This window comes from Leptosomus discolor, chromosome 4 (assembly GCF_034619465.1).
Source record: "Leptosomus discolor isolate bLepDis1 chromosome 4, bLepDis1.hap2, whole genome shotgun sequence".
NCBI classification, from domain to species: Eukaryota; Metazoa; Chordata; class Aves; order Leptosomiformes; family Leptosomidae; genus Leptosomus; species Leptosomus discolor.
Genome location: NC_141394.1, coordinates 53,764,574 through 53,788,508, shown reverse-complemented (window position 1 = coordinate 53,788,508; position 23,935 = coordinate 53,764,574). Strand labels below are relative to the sequence as shown.

Below are 23,935 nucleotides of genomic sequence, written 5' to 3'. Positions count from 1 at the left end.
ACCTGTGACTTGTATGGCAACAGAAGACAATTAGATATCCTAAGTATGATTTTGAGCAGAAAAATGAAGAATTTGTCAAAATCTTGTAAGTACCAAGGGCTAAGGAGATGTAGGGTTTTTAAAAATTAGGTGATGTGTGTTTGTCTTCCGCATGTAAGACTTGTCTGTGTTATGATTTTGAGTTGAAGTAAGTTTCCATACCCACTGTGAGAAAACAAAGACTACATCAAGGAATTATGTTTTTCTTGACATAAGCATGACAGGCAGGGTAGATCCAGACTTGTACACACCTGTGATGCCACTAGGAACTAGTATTCCAAAAGATCTAAAATTGCCATAAAAGACAAATTCACAGTGCTTGGTGGGCCATCTCATCTTACTTCCCCAGCAGGTACCTGGAGAACTAGTTAGTCTCAAAAGAGAACTAATTAATTGACAGCCAATGACTTGTTTTGGTAGTGAGAAAGAAGCTTTAGGACTTTTTCTGGTTTGTTTGTTTGTTTGTTTTTTGGTTTGTTTTTTTTTTTGCATGATGTTTCAGAGCAGACCAAACCATTTTCAGCAAAATAGGAAGTAGGTCCACAGCATGGTAACACTTAATTAGTTAAACAAACCTTACTCTACTCATTGTACTCTGCAGCCCACAATCACAGAATCGCAGAATTGTAGGGGTTGGAAGGGACCTTGAAAGATCATCCAGTCCAATGCCCCTGCCAGAGCAGGAGCACCTAGAGCAGGTCACACAGGAATGCATCCAGGTGGGTTTTGAATGTCTCCAGAGAAGGAGACTCCACAGCCTCTCTGGGCATAGTCTTTTAATAGGAATGTACTGTTTTCTACTGCTGCCTATGCCACTTATTTATAGCATGTTAAATCTATGGGTCAGATGGAAGATTGCTTTTGGTGTCGTTAGACATTAACAGCTCCCGTGCTTCTTTTTTACCCACATGGCAACAGTGCAGAGAATGCATACCAATAAAGATTATATGGAATTAACCAGCAAATGCAAAATAACTTATAAAAAGGGACTTCTGTAATTGCTTTTAAAACCCTGTGAAAGAATGGATCATGCATGTGAAATTGATGACTTGATGTTTTAATAGTTTTAAAAATCTTAAATAAGATTTTTTAATTTTCTTTCATTCTTTAAGTCACAAGCCTAGATAATGCCACACTTGAAATACAGCAAAGTACAAACAGTAAGGGTGGATTCTTATAGGTGACAAGTGAAAAAAAGAAGCCAGTAAGGCTTCTATTACAAGATAGTTTTAGAACAGTACGATCATGATCGAAGTGTTAGTACCTGGAAAAAGAAGGCTAGATTTTGAGCTAATTTGAACTTTTTGCAGATGGACTGATGGACGTGAGAATGCACGGGATGTAAAAAAGCACCACCAAGGCCAAGGTTTTCATGTAGAACAGCACACTTTTGTGAGGGATTTTGAGATTGCTGGAGGATTTCTCCTGCATGTCAGCTCTTTGAAGACTGATTCTGTCTGTCTCAATCCGAAGGCTTCTCCAGAGTCAGTTTAAACATGTGGCTGTTTTATCACCTATTTCTGGGAGAATACAATGTCATTGAAATATCTTCACTCTTCCTTCTTCAATGTTTGCAGCTCAATAACATAGAAACTCACGCAGAGCTAGCAGATACTGAGGGTAGATGGCTCAGCTAAATTTGCTACTGCACAAAGAAGATTTAAATTCAGAAATTATCTTAGATTGTCCCCCAGGAGAAAGAAAGTTAGGAGCGGGAGGCTGGTGGAGTCCTCCCATCTAATCTCGCTGGCAGTGAGTTGTGGTGCTGATTCAGTCTTGTAGGAGGCTCTGGAGATGAGCAGTAAGTTAAAGCAAAAATACTTTACAGCCTGAAGAAAGTAAACGTGAAGGCCAAAAATTAGCAAAATGCTTCCTGGAAAACATGCCTGTACATCCTCCAGCGTTTGAGGCTTTTAACTTTACTTTTATATTGCATGTGTGTACTGCAAAAGTTTGTCAACCTGTAAAAGTGCCATCAGAATTAAATACTGTCTTTCGGCTTTGTGTAACCTTGTCAGCTGTTTTTGATTGGTGTTAACTACACAATGATTTTCTTACTGTAGCATTAAGTAGTCTAGCTTTGTATTAAAGAAATGAAAATTATTCATTGTGGCTTGCAACTACATTAGAATGTGTTCAGATTGAATATATTAAGTTTCAAGGCTATTATATTTCAGTCATGCAGCATACTGAGCAAGTATACTAAAGAAATGTACATTTCATTTCAAGCAGGTTTTTGATAGTTTAGAATGAGACATGTAAGCAAATTGTCACAGGCTCTTGCTGATACACAGGTGTGTTGTTTATGTGGAATCTGTACCTTTCCCTCCTTAGAACACAAACAGAAAGCACTTGGTGTCATTTTACTGTTAGCAGAGGAAGGCATGAACACAAATGAAATGGGTGGTGTGTTTATACTGATGGTTTGAGAAGGCAACACTCCTGCCTTGCAAAAACACAGTTCTCAAAGTAAAGTTACCTGCTTGAAAGTAAAATGTTGGCATAAAGGTGCTGTTTACCACTGTTAGTATGGCTTCCTGTGAAACTGGTTTTTCCTAAAGGGCTTTGGCCTGCATTCAAAGTTCTTTGTTTTAGAAGAAAAAAAAAAAAAAAAGATAGGTAGAGATCATTTTAGGCTAATGCCTTCTCTTCATGGTAGCTGGCATTTAGCCTTTTACATTAGAGGTATATAATCTATCACAAGCAGATATGACACCTTTGTAAACTGCAGTCAGCACCTTCAGTGAAAGCCTCTCACTGAGTTGATGATACATGCACCCCCAAACCAGCATGGACAAGACAAACATTTATTGTTTGGAAGCTTCATTGTCTATTCACAGAAACCATTTTGCCCTATGAATGTTTTTACAGTTTGCACTTTTTATGGCCGACTCATTTTACTTAATAAAAAATAAATGGATTTCCGAAGTGACAAGTATTTTTCAAGTTTTTTCTATTTTCTGGTAAAATATGATTCACAGGTACTTTGTTAATGGAAAAAATCAGGCAAAACTTTGCAGTTTAGAAAGTTTATTGTATAAAATGACTATACTAATTTTTTTAAAATATTGGAATATGCAGTTATATTAAATAGCTGACAACAAAGTTTTATCAGAGACTTTTGTGGGTGGAAACAAGGACAGGGAGCCTGGGAGGAATACAGAGAAATTGTTCAAGCAGCCAGGGATCAGCTTGGGAAAGCCAAGGCCTTGATAGAATTAAACCCGTCCAGGGACATCAAGGGTAACAAGAAAAGCTTCTATAGGTAGGTCAGTGACAAAAGGAAGACTAGAAGTGATGTGGGCCCTCTCTGGAAGGAAACGGGAGACCTGGTTATCTGGGATATGGAGAAGGCTGAAGTACTCAACGAATTTTTTACCTCTGTCTTCACCGACAAGTGGTCCAGCCACACCGTCCAAGTCACAGAAGGCAAAGGCAGGGGCCGGCAGAATGAAGAACTGCCCACTGTAGGAGAGGGTCCGGTTCAAGACCATCTAAGGAACCTGAAAGTGAACAAGTCCATGGGACCTGATGAGATGCATCCACGGGTCCTGAGGGAACTGGCGGATGAAGTAGCTAAGCCACTACCCATCATATTTGAGCAGTTGTGGCAGTCTGGCAAAATTCCTGCCGACTGTAAAAGATGAAACATGACCCCCGTATTTAAAAAGGGAAAAAAGGAAGACCTGGGGAACTACAGGCCAGTCTGTGTCACCTCTGTGCCTGGCAAGATCATGGAGTGGATCGTACTGGAAACCATCTTAGGGCACATGGAAAATAAGGAGGGACTGATGACAGCCAATGTGGCTTCACTAAGGGCAAGTTGTGCCTGACAAATTTGGTGACCTTCTATGATGCGGTTACAGTGGTGATGGATAAGGGAAGAGCAACTGCTATCATCTACCTGGACTTGTGCAAAGTGTTTGACACTGTCCCGCACAACATCCTTGTCTCTAACCTGGAGAGACATAGATTTGATGGATGAATCACTTGGTGGACCAGGGATTGGCTGGATGGTTGCACTCAAAGAGTCATGGTCAACAGCTTGATGCCCAAGTGGAGACTAGTGACGAGTGGCATTCCTCAGGGGTCGGTGTTGGGACCGCTGTGATTTCTCATCTTTGCTGGTGACACAGACAGTGGCATCGAGTGCACCCTCAACAAATTTGCACATGACAGCAAGCTGTGTGGTGCGGTCGACACTGGAGGGAAGGGAGGCCATCCAGACAGGGACCCTGACAGGCTGGAGAGGTGAGCCCCTGCAAACCTCATGAAGTTCAAGACAGCCAAGTGCAAGGTCCTGCACCTGGGTCAGGGCAATCCCAAGCACAGCTACGGGCTGGGCGATGAGTGGATGGAGAGCAGTCCTGGGGAGAAGGACTTGGGGGTGCTGGTGGCTGAAAAACTGAATATGAGCCAGTAATGTGCGCTCGCAGCCCAGAAAGCCGATCACATCCTAGGCTGCATCAAAAGAAGTGTGGCCAGCAAGTTGAGGGAGGGGATTCTCCCCCTGTCTTGGTTTGGCTGGGTTAGAATCACAGCCCAGCCATGCTGGGCAGACCATCAGCAGTTTCAAGTCAGCCAGGGCAGCTGACCTGAGTTAGCTACAGGGGTAGCCTGTCCCACAATGACTGGTTATTATAAAGGGGGAAGGTTTACTGAGGAGAGGGAGCTCCTGTGGGGTTCCTGCTGGGGTTCTTACACCTGCTCTGGCTTCTCTGGAGAACTGCTCTGTGCTTGGTTGTGATGACTGGATATTCATTTGGCTAAGTGTAGCTCTTTATATCTCTGTTGGTATTGGTGGTGTTTCATTAAATCTGTTGCACTTCCACCCATGGGTCTGCTCTCCTTTTTCCCCTTCTACTCCACTCATGAGACCCCACCTGCAGTACCATGTCCAGCTCTGGGGCCACCAGCACAAGAAAGACATGGACCTGCTTGAGGAGGGCCACTGGAGCTGATCAGGGGGTTGGAGCACCTCCCCTATGAAGACAGGCTGATAGAGTGGGGGTGGTTCAGCCTGGACAACAGAAGGCTCTGGAGAGACCATCTAGCGGCCTTCCAGTACTTCAAGGGGACGTACAGGAAAGGTGGGGAGGGACTCTTGATCAGGAAGGGTAGTGATAGGATGAGGGGAAATGGTTTCAAACTGAAAGAGGGGAGATTTAGATTAGATATTAGGAAGAAATTCTTTCCTGTGAGGCTGGTGAGACACTGGAAGAGGTTGCCCAGAGAAGCTGTGGCTGCCCCCTCCCTGACAGTGTTCAAGTCAGGCTGGATGGGACTTTGAGCAACCTGGTCTGGTGGAAGGTGTCCCTGCCCATGGCAGGGGGCTTGGAATTAGATGATCTTTAAGGTCCCTTTCAACCCAAACCATTCTGAGATTTGTGATGCGAATGTAAAATTCAGAAAATCCAAAGGGCTATTTTGTCATTTTTGTCTCTGTTTCTTAGGGCTAAGCTTTATGACTGCTTTCAGGGAACTTGTTAATCTTGTAACACTGCATTTAGTGCATGTTGTGTAGGCAGACTTCCTTTCCCCAAACTTTTATGCATACTTTATGGGTTTATGTGTCAATCAGAAATTGAATGTTTTATTTTTTAAAAGCATTCTACATGCCACAAGTACGTGAATGATTACTATTCAGGCTGAGATGAGTTGCTTACAGGAGGGCATGTGAAGGTCTTTGCTGGCTCAGTGCAAAGTCCTCCCCAAGGCACACTGTTGTTGCCTTCACCTTCATCCTGAACTTCACCTTCATCATTGCACCTCTGCTCGTAAAAGGAAACTCGATGATTTCTACGTGCTGCTGTAATTTGGGCAGGAATCTATCAAACTAAAATCAGATACCGATAGAGCTGTGTCAGTCCTTTAATACAGAAATACAATTAGTATTTTCATTTCCAGTCAGTATATGGTGTATTGCTCAAATTGAGGAGCTTGTGGTTTGAATGAAGTAGTCTTTAAATTTTCCAGCTCTTAAATCAATGAAATGCATATGAAATTTTGAATTTAACCATTTTCAGTTGATTAACACCAGTTAGTACCATATGTTTTTCTCACCTAGACTGGAATTTCAGGAATGACTAACTGCAATCTGAATAACATGTCCATTTCAATTAGTCTGAATAAACAGCATGTTTAGTACCTCAAAACTGTATTGTAAATTGCTTATTATTTTGTTAAAGAATCAATAAAATATCAAGCCTGAGCTCTTTGTGTCTTACACTAATAGCACCTGACCTTATCTGAGTTTAGCTTAAACCAGATTAAACTAGGTCTCAGTTGCTGTTACTACAAATGAACATCTGATGCCAAAACTCAAGGTGGCCTCTGTTCTCTGTAAGCCTGTGGTCTTTTTTGTTGGTGCTGCTGCAACTATACTGGCACAGTTCATCAAGACTTGTCAAAGATTGTCCATCACAGGAATTTTAAGCTTGGGAGTGTGCGTTTGTGTTACACAACATGTATAACAGTCCAGGGAAACAGTCTAGAGCCTCATACAGGGAGACAAAATAGATAAATGTGACAGATTCTTCTGATTTTGTAATATTCGTATTATAAAATATAAATGCCAATTTTGTAACACTGGCAAGAGTATACAAATGATAAATGAAGGTAATATTTTACCAGTTTTCTTGACGCTTGGCTTCATTGGTAATGCTGAACCAGCAGCATCATGGAAGTACCAGCCTGAGATTCATTCTTGAGCATGTATTGAACCAATGAGTGCAAGCTGCAAAAGTAAACTTGCTGTGAGTATAGGATCCTATTTAATTCCTATTTCTGGTTAATATCTGTCTGATGGCTTCAGAACTCACCACCTTTATCAGGGATCTAGAAAAAAAAACCCACCTGTGCTGGGATTTACATTTATTTGCTTATAAAGATGTGGGTTGACCAGAGCCCAGATGGGGTTACAGCCGCTGTAATTTTGGTGGGAGAGCCCTTAAAGCCTTTGAGGAGTCATGGCAGACCAGCGTGGCAGTAGGAGGAGAAGCCTTGCAGAAAAGGCTGGAGTTGAAAAGAAAGAAAAGCCAGTTTCTTTGTGGAAAAGGGAGCCTATTTGGCTTAATCAGCTCCGTTCTTCACCAAGGAGCCATGCACATGGAGCTCACTGGAAGAAGTGTTCCTGGCACACTTCTTCCACTGCTCATGGAAGAAACAGATGAATCCTTGTTGCTTTACCTCTAAGATGGATGACACTTCAAATGTAGAAGGGTTTCCAGTGTTCTCCGGTGTATGAAGTGCTGTTTGTGCTTTGGCTCTGCAGAGACTGAAGGAAAAAGCCATTAACGAGGTAGAGGCACAAAATCAGATAAAATGGACTGAAATATGTTGATAGGAGAAGCAGGGCTGAGATGTGACTGGCAATTGTGCGTGTAGCGCACGTGCAGCAGATCCGAGGACTCATGGCATGTGCTTGCCCAGTGATGCTGGTCTTGCTGGACAACGCAGAGCAGCATTGCTCTGCCTGCAGGCAGGGTCAGAGCTGGGCTGGGTGCTCTCCCGCTGCACATGGGACCCTCCTGGCAGGACACAGGACCAGGACTCTCCTGGGCTTTGCCCAAACAGGGCACTGGGGCCATGCTTTGTAGGAGAGCACATCAGAGCAAAGCAAAAAACCTTATGACACCTTACCACAGTGCCCAGAAAAGGCTAGTGGGCATTTTAGATGAAAGTTTATGTGCTAACCCTGGGGAGCCAACTTAAAAAAAACAACCAACCAACCAAACAAAAACCCCAAACAAAAACAGACAAACAAACAAAACCAACCCAAACCAAAAAACCCCACCCCACATCTACTTTTCTTGAGATGTTTGTGTGAGAGAGGCTCCAAGCTCCTTTGTCCACCATAAGGCACAAACCAGAGTATTTCCCACGAGATGGCACTATTGCCTTATGCTCAGAAAAAGCAGATTTTGGCTTCAACTGCAGTTTTAAAAGCTGATTGCCAAAGTGAGGTTTGCAAATAAATGTATAAATGTTACAGATCCAAGCAGTATCAACAGATGTCAAATGGAGAATTAGCTTGCCATTTGATCTGTTAAAGGTTGCTGCCTGATAAATCCTGACATATGGGTGATGAGATGAACATCGCTATCAATCCATTATTGAAGTAATTAATTTGGATTTAGGATTTTTGGGAGCCAATTTTTCAAAATTAACGTGGCCCTCTAAAGCGAATGGTGTTTACCCGGTCCTATTCTGACTGATTTTCTCAAATAACTTTAAAAAAAAAAAGAATCCAACAAACCCCAAACTGAAAATTACATTGAAAATGAACTACTTTTAACATTTGTCCACTTCTTATTGTTTCTAGTTCTTATCTAGTTCAAGAAAATGTCAGCTTGCAAGATTGTTATATTTTGAGTGATTGTTCAGTTGCAATGTCTGGCTGGCAAGTTGCTCCACTATTCCCTTTGTCTATGACTGAAAGAGCTGTTTCCCTAATAAATTCTGCAAAATCTCTGAGTCAGAAACATACTCTGTGCCTTTAGCTGCACCTTCTGTTGATTTTTCTTTTCAAAGTCAGGGTCAATTGCATCTGCTGAACCATCAGGGTAGAGCTAGAAGGAGCCAGGGCAACTGTCACAGCAACTGCTTTGGATAATAATAATCTTATTAATTGCTGTTTCAAAACCAAGTTTGCTTTGCACCACGCTCTATTTGTTATTGCAGTGTTGTTCCAGAATTTCACTTCTCAATGCTTGGAAATTTTCTTCTGATTCCCAGCCCAAATTTATTAACTTCCAGGCTATTTCTCTTTGTTCTTCTGCCAGTATCATTCTTTATCTTCAGAAGTCCTTGTTCCCTCCTTTGGTATTTGCCCTACTGATGAAAGCAATCATCTCTTCTTTTAGTTTTTGTTTCTCTAGGCTAAAAAAGCCAAATCTCTCCATCTCTGAAGAGAGGCTCTTCATTCCCTCCATTATCCTGTTTGGGTGGCCCTGAGTATATTTCTGTTTCAATCTATTTTTCTTAAGTACAGATGAATAGAAATGGTGCACAGTATTCAGGATAAGGCCTGACAAGAGCTTTGTATTGTAAGTTTATCAATTTCATTGTACCATCTCTGTGGGAAGTGGCTCAATATCTGTGATCAATTAATAAGCTTTATTATCCTCAGTTGTTTTAAACAGATAAGTGTGTTTTTGATGTGTTTTGTTGTTTGTTTTTTTTTTTTTTCCCTAGAACATCAATCCATAAACACACTCTTTTGTGAGCTCTTGATTTGCCATCTCTAAATGCCTTTCATATGGGCGGCACGGTTATTTTCGAAATTCTGAACTTTGGGCATGCATTTGCATACATACCATGACAGTGCTGTCTGTGGATGCCATAATGCATCAGGGTGTGTCGCTCTATTACTAAAAACTACTGCAGGGTGATGCCTTGCATTAAGTTGCTGGAGTGTAGTTTAACAACCAGCCTTACAGAGTTTTAGTGGCAATAAAAGAAACTTGCCTGGAGCTCGATGTCACAAAGGAAAATTAGCTCTATTCATACCCGTTTTGCCAAGAGAAGAAATAAATGCTAAGAGTTGCTATAAACTTGTTGAAATATAGGGTACTGTTCAATGGATGGAAGGTCTCTGCCAGTATTAACAGAATGAAATACTAGAAATTCCTCATGAAAATAATGTAATTTTTGTACCTGATGGTTTGCAGCAAGAGCTTAAAGTAAAATTGAAATATTTCAAAAGTCATTGAACTCCTTACATTTTGATCAATTACATGGTGCTCATTTCTTGAGAAAGGCTTTTTTCTCAGTCATGTTTGTCCATCTCTTAAATCTGCCGTGGACCATCATAACCATCCCCACAACACGTGTATGTCACTTGTCACAGACCATATACCCTTGTGAAAGTATTTTCTGTGATGCTTCTGGATTTGTCCTGTTTCCCTGTAAGTCTTGGGCCATCCAGAACTTTGAAGTCTGTTCCCTTGGTTGGATGGGACTTTCCCCAGGCGAGGGGTGATTTCATGCCATTGCTTCATGTCTGAACTATGCAACCGGTGATAGCCAAGTAGGCAACGTGTGCAGGGCTGCCTCTGTCGCTGAAATATCCCGTTAATGTGCCTAAGTCCCTGAGCACCCACAGGATGTGGTTATTGTCCCCATGGTTTTTCCTCCACATTTTGTCAACTGTGCAGCTCCTTGTCCCTGCTCTGAAGATTTTAGTCTGCAAGAGGCAGTTTCTTACCTCTGCTTGTGCAGCAGAGCTGGATTTTGCAGGTAGCGTGTCTGCACAGCAGGTGCAGCCCTACCATTATGACTGCTTGGTGCAACATGCACCCCTGCTCCCGTGAGATGGCTGTGGACCCATCCACCTTACCGCTGCATGGTATCAATTGCTATCTGTGCCTCAGTATTGTGCAGCTTGAACGGCTCCATCATCTAGTATAAATAAAAACAACCTGGGCAGCTGGAGGAGCGTTTACATGCACAAATTCCTATGAGTAATAAAGGCAGAGAGGGAAGATTAGAGGAAATACAATCAAAAGGCAGATTGTCTCCCTAAGTCACCCCTGAAACGTAAGTGGGCCTTCAAGTATTCCTGCAGGTAATCATACACTTTTTCCATATTTTTATACAGGCTTAAAGGTAGCTGCCTAGTTGTGTCCCTGAAGCATGGAGCACACGCAGGGAGCAAAGCTGCTTGGGAGGTTTGGCTGAGCCAAGGACAGGAGGTTTTTCACAAGGCGAGCTCTTTCCCCCAGCTGCTGTCTAGGAGACTTCTCAGAACCTGAATAGATGGGTTGTTCTTGTAATTTTTTTTTAAAACCCAGCCTTGTAATAATATCAGATAAATGAAGACTTCAATAAACGGTGAAAAGTTGCCTGAGATAAATTGCTTTTGGCAACTGTTCCTTCTAATTAAAATGAAAGTCTGAAAAGCCTCAGTCTTTGGGAACAATTAATAAAATGTCAACACTAGATAAGATACAGATAATTCTTTGTACTTATTAACTGATTCCTACAATTTGCGCATGTGTGTTCAGCCAAATGCAGCCTGACCCTGGCATGGTAGGAAGGAGAGCTTCTAATTAAAATGAGGGCAGCACCTGCTGCTTGCCCTACTGAGCAAACCAGTGCTTTCTGACCTTCCTGCTAGCAACAGTAAGAATAATTATAGGAAGTTTCAATACTGAGAGCCCCCACAACTGTCCCCAAACCCTGCAGTGAGCATCCAGGTACTTTGTTCTGGTTGCTTAGATGCAGCAGCTACAACATCTCTGTAAGCACTAGGGTGGATGGCCAGAGAGAAATAAAGAGAAAAGAAAGAGAAATTATCTCCCTTTGGGGTCCAAGGTACAAATTTCCCCACTGGGGGCCTAAATGCTGATCCAGAGTGGTCAAAGACACAGGCATACAGGACCTCCAAGTTGCATTTAGATCTACTTATTTCTCAGCCTGTTAAATAATCAGCAGTAGAGATGCCAAAATCCTGAGTTAGTTTGTACTTTCTGCCCCCTGAAGTGGCAGCCTCAAGCCCAGGATGCTCGTGTGCAGCAGCGTGGGGAACAGGGTGTTCCTGTCCCTGGAGAGCTGGGGGCAGGCACCAGACAAGACCCTAGTATACACATACATGCAGAGGACAAGCGAATCCCCCAGTCAAAAACATGCTGCCAGAGGCTTCAGAAGGTGCTGCTGGATTTACAGCAGCTCTGCAGTAGGAGGTGTGCCCCCAAAACCTGAGAGATGGGGCTGCGGCAGGAGGCGTGTGGGCAGGCACCTCGAGGAAAGCTCTGGAGGACAGCCATGGATCCACACGTGGGGAGGGGACACGTTGGAGCCTGTGGGACCCAAATGAGACAGAGCCAGGCAAAGAAGGAAGTTTTGATTCTATTGCCTTCATATGGAGAATGCGTGAGCCAGGGGTGTGGGAGAGCTGAGGATGCACATGTGCGTGCATGAAAGGGAGAGGGGCAGGGAGCAGCCAGCCTGCTTGTCTCTGAAACAGCAGAGGCAGGGGGTTCAGGCGGTGCCTCCTAAGTAAAACCAACTGTAAGCAGCATTTCAGACAGCATGGAGTGAGAGTTGAAGATGACAGGTCAATGTCATCATCCAGGCTGGGCATGCAGAACTCGCCCCCTGACAGCTAAAGCATGGGTATACAAGTCAGTGAGTACTTAAGAAAATAAAAGGACAGTACAAGCTAAAGGGGATGTATTCATTCCAAGCAGGGCAAAATGCTACTGCTCGTAGGGGCATCTGTGTGTAGGACAGGACTACGCTCTGGGGATGGCAGTCCCATGGGAAGACCTGAGCTAGCCCTGAAGGAGTTCAGGTGCCATTGGCCATCTTGCCTTGCCATCTGGGCTGCAGCCCAGGCAGATTTCCTCAACTGAGGCTCGGAGGTGTGTAGAAAAACTGCAATTAAACAAGCCACATATAGGAAAGTACTCCCAGAACTTGCTTTAGCCACTGCCACAACCTAATAGTTTCAGAAATGACTGCAGAGTAGCTGTGCTGCTCCTCCACTGCTGGGCTTTGGTTCAAGGGAGGGATTTCTTCTGGCTATAGTATAACTCAGAGTGCCTGCATAAGCCTGTTTTTCCTTTGCTTTGTGTGCAGGAATGAGGGTCTGGGCCCAAGGCTGCTCTCTGACTAGGCTCATTCCCAGAATAACTCCTCTCCCAGCCTCCACTACCCCCCCAAGAAAAAAAATTCTTAAATACATAAACACTGGCAACTTTCAGGTTTGTATTTCTTTCTGAGTCTAATTTAAATGAACAGCAGACATTTTATGGGCTTTTCGAAGCGAACCTACAGGGGCTTATTTTCTTGAGTCTGACTTTCTGACAGCTCTCTGCAAGCCTAATCAAAACCGCACTTAACTCTCATACAAAGCAGAATAATATATATTCACACTGCTACAAAGAACCAGGCTAAATGTAGTAAGTCATAAACCACCACTATGGCAGCAGTGGTTCAATCACATGCATTTACCACACTTGGATTTTGGAACAAGGGGTACATTTGTTTTGTTCCCATTGTATGAGGAAAGTTGTAGGGGTGAGGAGCTGAGCAAACATGCCTTGTGTCTAGAAAATGCCCCTCATGTAACTTGGAGTTTGTAGCTACAACATGGAGGATGCCTCTTTGCTCCTCTACCCAGAGGTGGGAACACTGATGACTCTCAAGGTGAGGTGCATCTAAGTCCCTTAGGGGAAACTGCTGGAGGGAAGGTGCTCCCTTTGAGCTGGACAGGACAAACTCCAGGACCAAGCTGGATTTAAGGGAGATTTTTGTTCATAATCTTTGCAGTTCATCATTCTTTAATACATATACCATATTTCTGAAATGTTCCCAAGACTTCCTTTATTTAGACAAATCCTTGATGGCATAGTTAGGGTAGGGAATACTGCATGGACATTAAATACTTACAATGTCTTGATGGAGAGTTAAACACTGACCTCTAAAAGCAGACTTTTTTCTCTTCCTAATTATCCCACAGTGTTCTCATCACATAGTATCACCTCTCTCTGTACAAGGATGTGTTCATGTTCAGTTCGTGACATCTGGAAGAAATTTCTCCTTATCTGGCATGTGCCTTTTCAAGTGAAATGTGAAAAGAGGTGCTGAACTGATAAAACGGGGATGCACCTTTGGGCTGGACCAGATGGTGAGGTGCTGCAAAGGAGAAGGAATTTTGCCCAAAGCAAGGAGGAAAGGCAAGGAAATCTGTAGGACTGGGCCAAGCTGGAGGAATGGTAAAATCCTGTGCCCATCTAGGAGGGGTTGGGCTGTTTAGCCTTCCTTCACCTTCTAAGAAAGATGTTAAGTTTGTCTAAAGCTGAAGAGACATCAAGCAGCTTTGGATTGTGAGTTTTCTGTCTATTTTAGATCTCAGTGTTTCCAGTTTCTCTGTTAAACTGTTGCATGATGGAAAATGTTACCTGTTAGAAGACACCCAGCATTTGCCACAGTGTGTATAGTATGGTTGACCTAGTTTCCTTAAACCTTCTGCCTTTCAATAAAGGTCAGCTATTCCACACTGAAGCCACAATTTAGCACTTGCTGTATTGCCACAGTGATTTTAGGGTTGATGACGATTGCTTTTGCCTAAAAAAACCCACATTATTTGCAATTACCTTTTACAATTTGTCTAGAGGAGAAATTTCAGCTCATGGGCTGAGATTCCTTCAAACATTTTGCTTGTGCAAAGGCTGACTATTGAAATGGGGCTTTGACATCCCCTCTCTGCTGCCTCTTGGCAGAAATGTCTGATTCTAAAGAAAAGTTTTCTTGTCTGATTCCTTTAAAACCAGCCTGGGCTCCATCAGACCAATATTTTTTTTTTTTATTTCTTATCCAATAAACATGCGCCTATTCATTACCATTGTGCAGAACACATTAAATTGGGATGTTGGGATTTGGTGGTATTTGAGGTCCATCTGGCACAGGATTCAGGAGAACACCTCCCGTAGAAAGCAGTAACAGGACCAAGGCATGGACTTGCACCATCTCATACGTGGTCATGTTTGATCACCATAGAGTGTTTTACGTGGATGTTAAACTGATAACAAATTCATTTTGGTTTGTTGTTTTCTCTAGTAACTTGCACTGAGTGGAAGGTGAAGATCAACTTCATCTGTGTAGATTAGACTGGGATTTTTTTTCCTGGACACTCTTTCAGAGTGTTCAGATCTGCAATTTCAATTCAGGGTCTGTTTAATTGAGAAATGTGTGTGTGTGATTTTTTGGTTTTATTCTTTTTGTTTGTGCTTTTTACTTTGTACGAAATCAGCACACAGACAAATGTCATTAGCTGCATGGACCAGGTATTTTGTTTGAAGTCATTATTTTTCACTGCTCTCTGCAGAGCATTATCATTGATTTTTTTTTTTTTTTTTTTTTAGTGTGTTGTAGCCATTTGGTATGTTTTCCAGGTTTGTTGCCTCTCAGCACAATGCACTACAGTATAACTTGCTTTTAGAAGAGTGGATGACTATAGATAAAATATTATCTTGCTTTAAAAGTATGGAAATGTCTTTTATTCTTGTTTTTATGAGTAATATCCGGTTTTGGCATAAGAACACCCATGCAGTATAAATAAAATTCTTTTAGATACTTAGATTTTCATATTTTTTTTTTAAATGTGGATGTGTTGACATGTTATGAAACCACCTTTAAAGTCCTTTTGGATGGACCATTTATACTGCATCTTTTCTTAGGCTTTCATTTTAATCTTTCAGCCTGTCCAATTTTATAAGTGTCATGGTGACTCTTGGAAACAGGAATTTCTGTTTCTTTTTGTTGCTGTATAAACAGACAAAGTGATAGTAATAGCTGACTGAAAACCATCAGAATTTGCTAGGGTTTTTTTTTACCTCTCTGTGTAGAAGATGAAATAATCGGAACCCTCTGGATGGCTTTTTAGCAAGACTACCTTTCACTTTGGACAGGAAAAAGAACTCAGATAGAAGCAATAATGTTACCCCTTTATTCCATAAACTTCGGGGGGGGGGGGGGTGTTAATGGTGGCTGTTGCACTGGATTGGAATAAAATGCAAACTCTTTTCTAATAATTTATTATTAAAATTGAGGTGCTCAGTTATGAATTTGGTCAACATTTGAAGGGTCTCATCAGGGACTGATTTGCAGCTTGGCTTCTGGTGCCTTCCCATCACTTGGGAGGCCAGGGCAGTGCAGACAGCAGAAGACATTTTTACAGCTGTATGCTGAATTTTGTAACATGCGGGCTCATGGAGTGCAAAGAGCCTTGTTTAACAAAAGAAAAGCCATTTTCCAGGGATGTTGAAAGAGTGGCACTCAATATATCAAGTTTCGTCTGAAAAAAGTTGGCTGGGTAGCATGTCCATAAAAATGGGTGCACAGGAGAATGTTCCACTTGCATGTGCACCTGGCTACACAGAGGACCGCACTGACTTGTGCACTTCCTTTTTATGAGAAGAAAGAAAAAGGCACGTACTAGGTATTTTTGTACAGAAAATCATCAAGTCAATATTTAAATAGCCTTTCAATGAAAAAGAAATACTTTTGCCAGTGCACTTGTATTAATGATGAGTATTTGAGTTCTGTGTACACATGAGAAAGTGGCTCCTTTGGAAATCAAATGCCTTGTCTAATGGCAGCATAGTGGAACATACAGTAATAACATTAAATCAGATTACATTGAGAAAAGCAGATCTGCGACATTTTGGGAAAGTAGGTTCATTAGTGAAGGAGGGAGGCATAATAATTCACATGATCAAACTGATAAACCCAGCAACCTCCTGGACTGGATTTAGCCATTCCCTTACCCAGTTACTTCTCATGGGAAACCCTGATCCTGCAGAAGCCGCATGAATGAAGTGTGAGTTTGCCCCTTGCCAGCAATAGCAATCATTTTTTTGTCTCATCTGAAAGTGATTTTGAGATCCTGTCTGGGTAGGCTTTCTCCTTCTTGTGTAAACAGTCTTCTCCTTTCCCATCGTATCAAACCTGAGTCAAAATACCAAAATCCGAACTCGATTTTCTTGCAGATGATGCTGGCAGTCTTTACTCTGATTATTTGTGGTGATGTAAATACCGCTTGGGTGCTATGTGTCACCCACAAATCACAGCCTGGTGATTACCTAATAGGTGAACTGTGTCACTGTGCCTTTCAAAAAGAGTTGGTTAGTGAACAGTAACAGTAAGAAGGTTGACTTCTGGACAGAGCACCAAGGTATGTGTTTTTTGGGCTCTTTATTTAGACATAACCCAGATGTTCTCCTTGCTGCTTGGCAGTCACTGCATTCCTCAGATATCTCTGTGATAACGATAATGTTAGCAAAATTCTAGTTACTGGTAGTGCACAGCAGCTTTCAAGTAGACGACAATTTCCTGCTTGAAAAGAAGGAGATTCAGGTATGTCTTTTCTTTACTGTCTTACTTACATGTCTTTAAAAGGAGGAAAACAGAAGGTGGTACATACACAGTCTGTATTTTTGCTACCTCTCTCTGATTGCCAGCAGATAACAGCAAGATGTAGGTTTCTCTACAGCTATGCTATTTTTTTTTAAACCTGGATACTTTGTCAAAGTTTTCTTTTTCTTTCTTTTTTTTAAAAAAAAAAGTAAGGGAAAATTGAAGTTTTCTGCTAAGTTATTTCCTGCCAAGCTTTTTCAGCTGCAGGATATAATGAAGGCCTAACTGTTTGGAACTTACCAGGACTGTCAGTACAATCAAGGGAATTGTACGGTGATAAAGTTATGAATCTATGCCATAGCACCCATGTGTAATGGATTTCTGTAGACATATAGGTGGTTATTATGCCAGGGTGCTGTGGCATAGCTCTATAATGTTCTTCAAATGCAATTGCTCTTGATTGCTGTATGTGTGTTCACATACACACACACAGAGGAGAGACAGAAAAAGAAATATCTCCTTCCCCTATGTTGTCTAATTCTTGGAAGACAGCATCTGCTTATAATGATAGGGACATTGATGGGCAGATGTTCTAAAGCTGGGTTTAACTGTAGCATAAATTGAGATTTCAACAATTCCTTTATATTTTGATTTGGCACTTTCATAACACTATGTATTTTGAATTTAGGAAAGACAGAAATATAAATACTTTCGTTTTATCTCATACTTTAGCCCAAATAGTGTTATTTTTAATGATGAATCCCTTTGTCAGGAGTTGTGTTCTATGGCACAGCCACAGTTCCCAGTGGAAATAAAAGCTGTGATTTGGGTCATTAGTTCAGGCTCTCTCTGTCTTGGCAGGTATATGCAGTGCACCAGCATCCTTACAGTAGTTTCCATCAGGATTTGTAAGGAGGTTTTTGTTTACCAGAAGTTCTTAGGAAGAAGACATGGCTTTCACTCAAATAAAACATATAATGACACTCACAGCCAAATCAGCTTTTATGAAAATAGTTTTAAAGGTCCTGCCTACAGCAAAATGTGTCTGGCAGTGACTGCTTGAGTCAGAAAGGCCGATGTATGTTGTTTCCTCTGATGCCACACAAGGGGAGAGAGTGGGATAAGGCTAAACGTAAAGGGGTCGTAGGAGGATGTTGCCTTTTCTTGCTTTTCACAGTGGGAATCTTCCTGCAGGAACGGTACAAGCAGCAGGTTTCAGGCTGTGAAAGGTGACAGGCCCTCAGCCATGGCTGTTTGCCACTGAGCTGGGCTCTGAGCCTTGCCTGGCATGAGCCAGCTAAGTTCTGGCTCCCTGTCCTCCTTGGCTCTCCTGCCACATGCTTGGACAGATATCTCCTGCCTACATCTCATCTGGTGCTGGGGTGGCACATGGGACGGGCACATGGACAGTCAGATGACAGCTAAGGGATAAGCATGTCCAGTGGTCCCAGTAGCCCACATTTCAGCCCAGGAGCTCTCTGGGCTTCTCCATAGAGCTGAGATTAGCTCAGAAGTGCATTATCCTGCATAATTTCCAATGGGCGTTGATGGGATGCAGATGGGGAGAAGCTCCTTCTGCAGGACAGTCTGCCAGCCAAGGATGTGCTCTGGCTCAAGGAGACGATGCATTGCATGAGATCTTGTACTCCACTCTAAAGTGAATTAGGGTCAAAAGACTCCCCTGTTTTTAACTTGAGGTTTGAGGCACTCTTAAGTTTCAAGGTTTGACTCAGAAAGTAACCCCTGGCAAGAAAGGCGGTTTGATTGTAAAGCTGCTAGAGTTTTCCAGATTTACAAAGATATGTAGGACACTCTGATTCCGTACTATACAGTACACATGGTGGGATTCAGCTGGGTGAGCTCCAAAGCAAATTTTTTCTCGTATTGATAATTATTTGTCATAGGCAGATGAAGGCAACGCCCCCCTCCCAACAAACCCTGGTTAGCTTTTCAATCTGGGAGATAATTTGTCCATAGTTAAACAGAAGATATTTATAGAGACACTATCTGGTTGTACAAAATACTTCAGAAGTTTGCTTAGAAGTGATTGAAATCAGCTGTTACTGAACAGGAAAACCAGCCACACAAGCTAAGTCTACAGCCCTTGGTCTGTCTGTTGTCTGTTAATGTAGTGCTTTCTTCTTCCAGCAACATTACCACTTCAGGGCAATAGTATCTTCTCCTGCCTTTCATTGGTGGGTATTAATAATTCAAGAATTAAACTGATCGTTGAAGAGGAGCAATTTCAGTGGGTTTTAATGAGAAACCTCTCCACATCTAATATTAAAACATATTTAAAATATTGCCATGTTTGAGAAGTCAAGCACTCAAGCAGGAAAACCAGTGTAGCCCCCAGCCAAAGCCCCCTCTTCCAGCACCTAGCCAAAGTGATGTGGGAGTTAACGGAGGGCCCTTCCCTGGAAGAGTCCTGCAGGTCAAAATCTGCTGCTGCAATAAGCTACAATTAAGAAAATGATGGGGTCAGTGTGAACGAGGCAGTTCTGCCCCCATCCAGCCCTGCTGGCAGCCCCATACAAGCTCTGATCGCTTTAGTTCTGGCCGCCCTTCTTCTACCCCTCAGCAAGTTGTGGGCCCAAGTAAGATGGCGTGTTTTGTAGAAGCTGAGTGAGTAGAGCAAAAAAATGTGATTAGGGTAATGAACTGAACCCGTCTCATGCGAAAATGAGCTTTCTAGATGATGCACTTCCTACTGAAGGCAGCTACGCTCCACTGGTGCCCTTCCTCTAGGCCATTTCTGGAGTATATTGCTAAACAGAAGCATTGCTTTGACTCCTATAAAATACTAAAACCCATCACTGATTTCAGGGGATTAATCACTAGGTTGATAAGTACCAAGATGGTGATATTTTTTGTTTGTTTGTTTTTGTGTTTGCCTGTCTCCTTACATGTAACTAATTACCATTATTTAAATAGCATGCTTAACTTGCCAATGTTTAAATACCCTAAGATAATCCCTCTTACAACATCCTTTTTTGTGCGATACCAGTGACACCTCCATGGCTCAACCAGGCCTCTGCAGCCTTGTTTAATACCTGAGCAGCTCAGAGCTGTGATCTTCCTTGGCATGTGTCCTGGTGGGAATGTCACAGCCTTGACCTCTAATGGGGGTGTCCTATGGTTTGATGTCTCCCAGTGGTGGCTGGATTCCTGGGGACATACTTCTTTGATGAACAGCGTGCAAAATGCTTTCACAACAAAAAATGCCGAAGATGCCTTTAAAATGTTTCAATGCAAGGCGCCTAAACATGTGGTAAAAGGAAAACCTCCCCATATTTAATCTCAAAGTTGGAGTTTATTGGTGATGTTTACACAGATGCCATAGAGCTGGAGCCACTGCACATCTGGGGAGTAGGCAGCTAAATCTCCCTTTCAGTTTTTTACTGGAAACACAGTCAGAGGAGGTTGCCTGACAGCATGAATAAATCAACGTATTGTCCACAGGAAACAAGGAGATGGCTGGAATGAAGCATAAATAATGTAATACTAACATGGAGAGATTATTTCAGTCCTTTTTTCAGAGGACTATCGTGAATGGTTTCCTGCAAAAATTCTTAGAGAGCTACTCTAAATGCACAGTTATGAATCATCTCTTCACCTCCATGCAAAGGGCTGGATTAGCAGGATTCCACATGGCCGCAGACAGAGAGGCAGGGGAAGATGCAGGAGACAGGAGACAGAAGACAACATGGAAAGATCTTTTGACATGTTTTGTCCTATCTTTGGTTAGGGGCGTGAAAGAACAAAGACTTTTTGGTTTCAGCAACATGAAAAAAATGATTTTGTCTTTTCCACAAAACTTTCCAGATTATAAGAATGAAGAGGTATGCCATTTTTTAGTCATTTGCTTTTCTCCATAAAAAAAGTTCCCATGTCTTATCTTTGACAAGAGCAGAGTTGGTGAAACTTGCTTAATCAGACCATTTAAAAACCTGTTCCTTCCCAGTATTTTTCTTCTCTGAGCAAAAGCTCTGTCTGTTGTGTGTTATCCTGCCCCCTGCCCCACTACTTGCTTGCACTTGGACATTGAAGGAGAGGTACCAGCCCAAGGGCAGTGTTATCAGGAAAGCTGTGTAGACACTGAAAAAATCAGCTGTTGTTAGCAGAACAGGTAGTCTGATGTAGCCAGAAGTGCTTCTGAGGGAGTGTCTCAGCAGTCACAGTCACAGCTGGGTCTAGTTTTGCCTTGTGCTCACACTGGTACATGCTCCATAGTGGGGTTACACTGCTCACTACCTTGAAGTCTGCAGAACATCTTCTGGAAGCACTGACTTGCCAGGTATACCAGGAAGTCTCATAGAAGCCCAAAAAGACAGTGACCTGCTGAAGAAGCTGCAGCAGGTCCCAGGAAATCAAACCATTCAAGTGACCAGATCTTGGTCCTTGCTGAGCCAGAAGAGGTCCTAGTGTTACCAGTTTGCAAATCCATTGCAAGCCAGCTGCGCAGAGTGCTAGTTGGAGAGCTAAATTGCTGAGAAACGATATTGCAGGAAGTTCCAACTCAGATTTGAATTCTAATTACTTCCCTTTGGACTATGGGCATATTGTTAGGCTTCCGAGGCAAAATGATTAGAGCAAAAAAAAATTGTGAGTTTTCTGAATCACTGAGTTGCATAAGCCTATTAAAATGCAAAGCATAAGCGCAGACCAAGGGAGAATGCATGAAAGACCCTGAGACAGGGGAAGGGCTGCTGTCAGACTCTCTATTTCCCAATTTCTGTGTTTGAGGCTTTTTTCTGAAGTAGCCCATGCTTGCTAGAAAACACCTGAGGAGCAATTGCCATGAGGAGTTTCTAGTTCTACAAATAATGTCAAGGGAAGGAGGGACCATTTCTTCTCAAGCCCATCTCCTCCTTTGAGAAATCTTTTGGTTCTTTTACTTCTACAAAAACACCTTCAGCTCTTGCCAATGCTGTCTGGCTACTTCTGATCATGCCAGTGCCTTTATATGACTCTAAAATCAGAGTGCTCCAGCTTTTCCAGACAGGTTTCAAATTGTCCCTTAGCACTCCCGAAGACAAAAAACCCTAGCAGGGAAAGAGACTCTGTCCTGAACATAGAACTGCCCCAGGAAAGCTATGCCAAGGATAATTTATACTCAGATGCTTCTCATGGGTGGCATAATTATTTCTCTGTTGGGGCTTAGGTTTTACTGTACCAGACCACCATTCTTTCACATTTTTTTTTGTGTTCTTGTGTCATAATGCTGTCTCCAAACCATATGCTGTAGAATCTGTGTCCGATATTAGAAGTTTTGAGATACAAGAAAACCAACACAGGAGGGGTCATGAGCGTTTCTCAAATTCCAGAAAAGTTTCATTGTGTTCAGGTGACCAGAGAAATGCTCTTCTATCTTCATTAAGTGTGTGCAGTTCTTCCAGGATCCTGTAAGAGCCCCTAATGAACTTTCTGTCATAGCAGAGCACTACAAAGCTCTGCACATCTGTAAAGCTGGAAATTTGGCTGGTTCTACGCAGTCTTATTTTGCTTTTATTGGTGGAAATTCCATCCTTGCTGATTATGCTTCTCTGAATGTTGTTTGTTTTTTCTTTTAAGCAAGCAACAATTTAGAATTTAGAAGCAACAAAGATGGTTAGAGAGGTCTGTCAGCTATTCCAAAGTGATCTCTCTATCCTACAAGCTGTTGCAACCACAGTCTTTTTTCTGTTGACTCAGACCCTGTGCTATAGGTTTTACCCTATCTTCTGGGTCCATTTGTCATTACTTACTTTTAAAATCCAGCATGGAAAAACAAGTGTGTCTGCTGCAGCACCCAGGGTAACATCAGTATGTAGTACAGGACGATTCCTTCACAGTGACTTTGCTTACTTCTCTGTGGCTGGCCCTGGATGGTCTCTGATGTCTTTGTTTTTTGCCAAGTGATGGCCAAAGGCTCTTGGAACAATTTTTAATGGATTTTAACATGACTTTGTCCTTTGCAATTACAAAAGGATGAAGCAATTTTTTACTGAGCCTCTTCCCTCTGCTCTCAAGAAGATTAATTTGGCCATTGCTGGCTGTAAGCTGCTCTTTTGCAGAGGATTTCTCCTTGTATTGAAGATAGAGGAATGGCTGCCTGAGGAATCAGTCACTCCAGCAAGACCCATGTTTAGCAACTTCCATATTGACATAAAAGCTCCTGGCCTCTTCTGCTTCTTGGAAAGTCTGTTCCTCAATAGTTATGTTTCTGTTCATGACAGTGGTTTGCCTTGCTTCCTCAGTACGGAAAGCCATAATGCCTTACTGCTTTCTCTGGTGAAATCTCCTTATTTTTAAAGTGCCTGCAGAATTCATTGGCTTGAACACAAGAGCGGTCCAACAACAGATGACTGTTTCTTTTTTTTTTTTTTACAGTCCCAAACAGCATTTTCTAGCACCTATCCCAGAAAACTCTCTGGTGGCTTTCTCCCAGGGTCACACACTCTGTGACTGTGCCTGTATTATGGCTGCTGCCTTTCTCTCTGTGCTTCTTTTGCTGATCTACACCCTAGTAATGCTGAGCTCCTACATCCACATTTCAAATTTTGGAATAGCCTCTCCTGTGTCCTTACATGGGCAGGAGGACACTTGCTGAGGCTTCAGGTGACCCCTATTGACTACTTGTTTGCAGAAAATGAAACAGTGCTTTCTGTCTTAACGACAAGAGGATATAAAGATATGTGAATATAGAGTTACTCAGCAGCATCTATCCGTCTGCGTCATTGAGGGGTTTTATGATTATGAGAGCATCCTCAGTTATGTGTTTGGAGAAGAACTGAAGAACACACCAGATGAAACCAAGACCAGTCTGGTCTTCCTCTAACTGTGCTCCAAGCAGTTGCCTAAGGAAAGAGAGCATGGAAGAGGTGTGATTCTTCTCCTGTACACCCTTGCAGCCTCTGGGGTCTGCTGTCCCAGGTGAGACAAGGGAATCAGGCCCAAGGAAGGCAAAATTCAGGGAATCTCCTGCCAGCCCTGGTATTTCCATGTTACCGATTTCTCAGCCATGGTATGAGCTGACATCCTACAGGCTGCT

The 23,935-nt window shown here is 42.4% G+C and overlaps 1 protein-coding gene across 1 annotated transcript in view; it reads left to right on the top strand.

The window, feature by feature from the left end:
- SPATA18 (spermatogenesis associated 18) overlaps positions 1-23,722 on the top strand; it is a 203,970-nt gene extending 180,248 nt beyond the window's left edge. The window contains exon 12 of the mRNA XM_086464816.1: positions 23,565-23,722. Coding sequence (XP_086320942.1) covers positions 23,565-23,722 — 158 coding nt within the window. The remainder of the gene's footprint in view (positions 1-23,564) is intronic.
- The last annotated feature ends 213 nt before the right edge of the window (positions 23,723-23,935 follow it).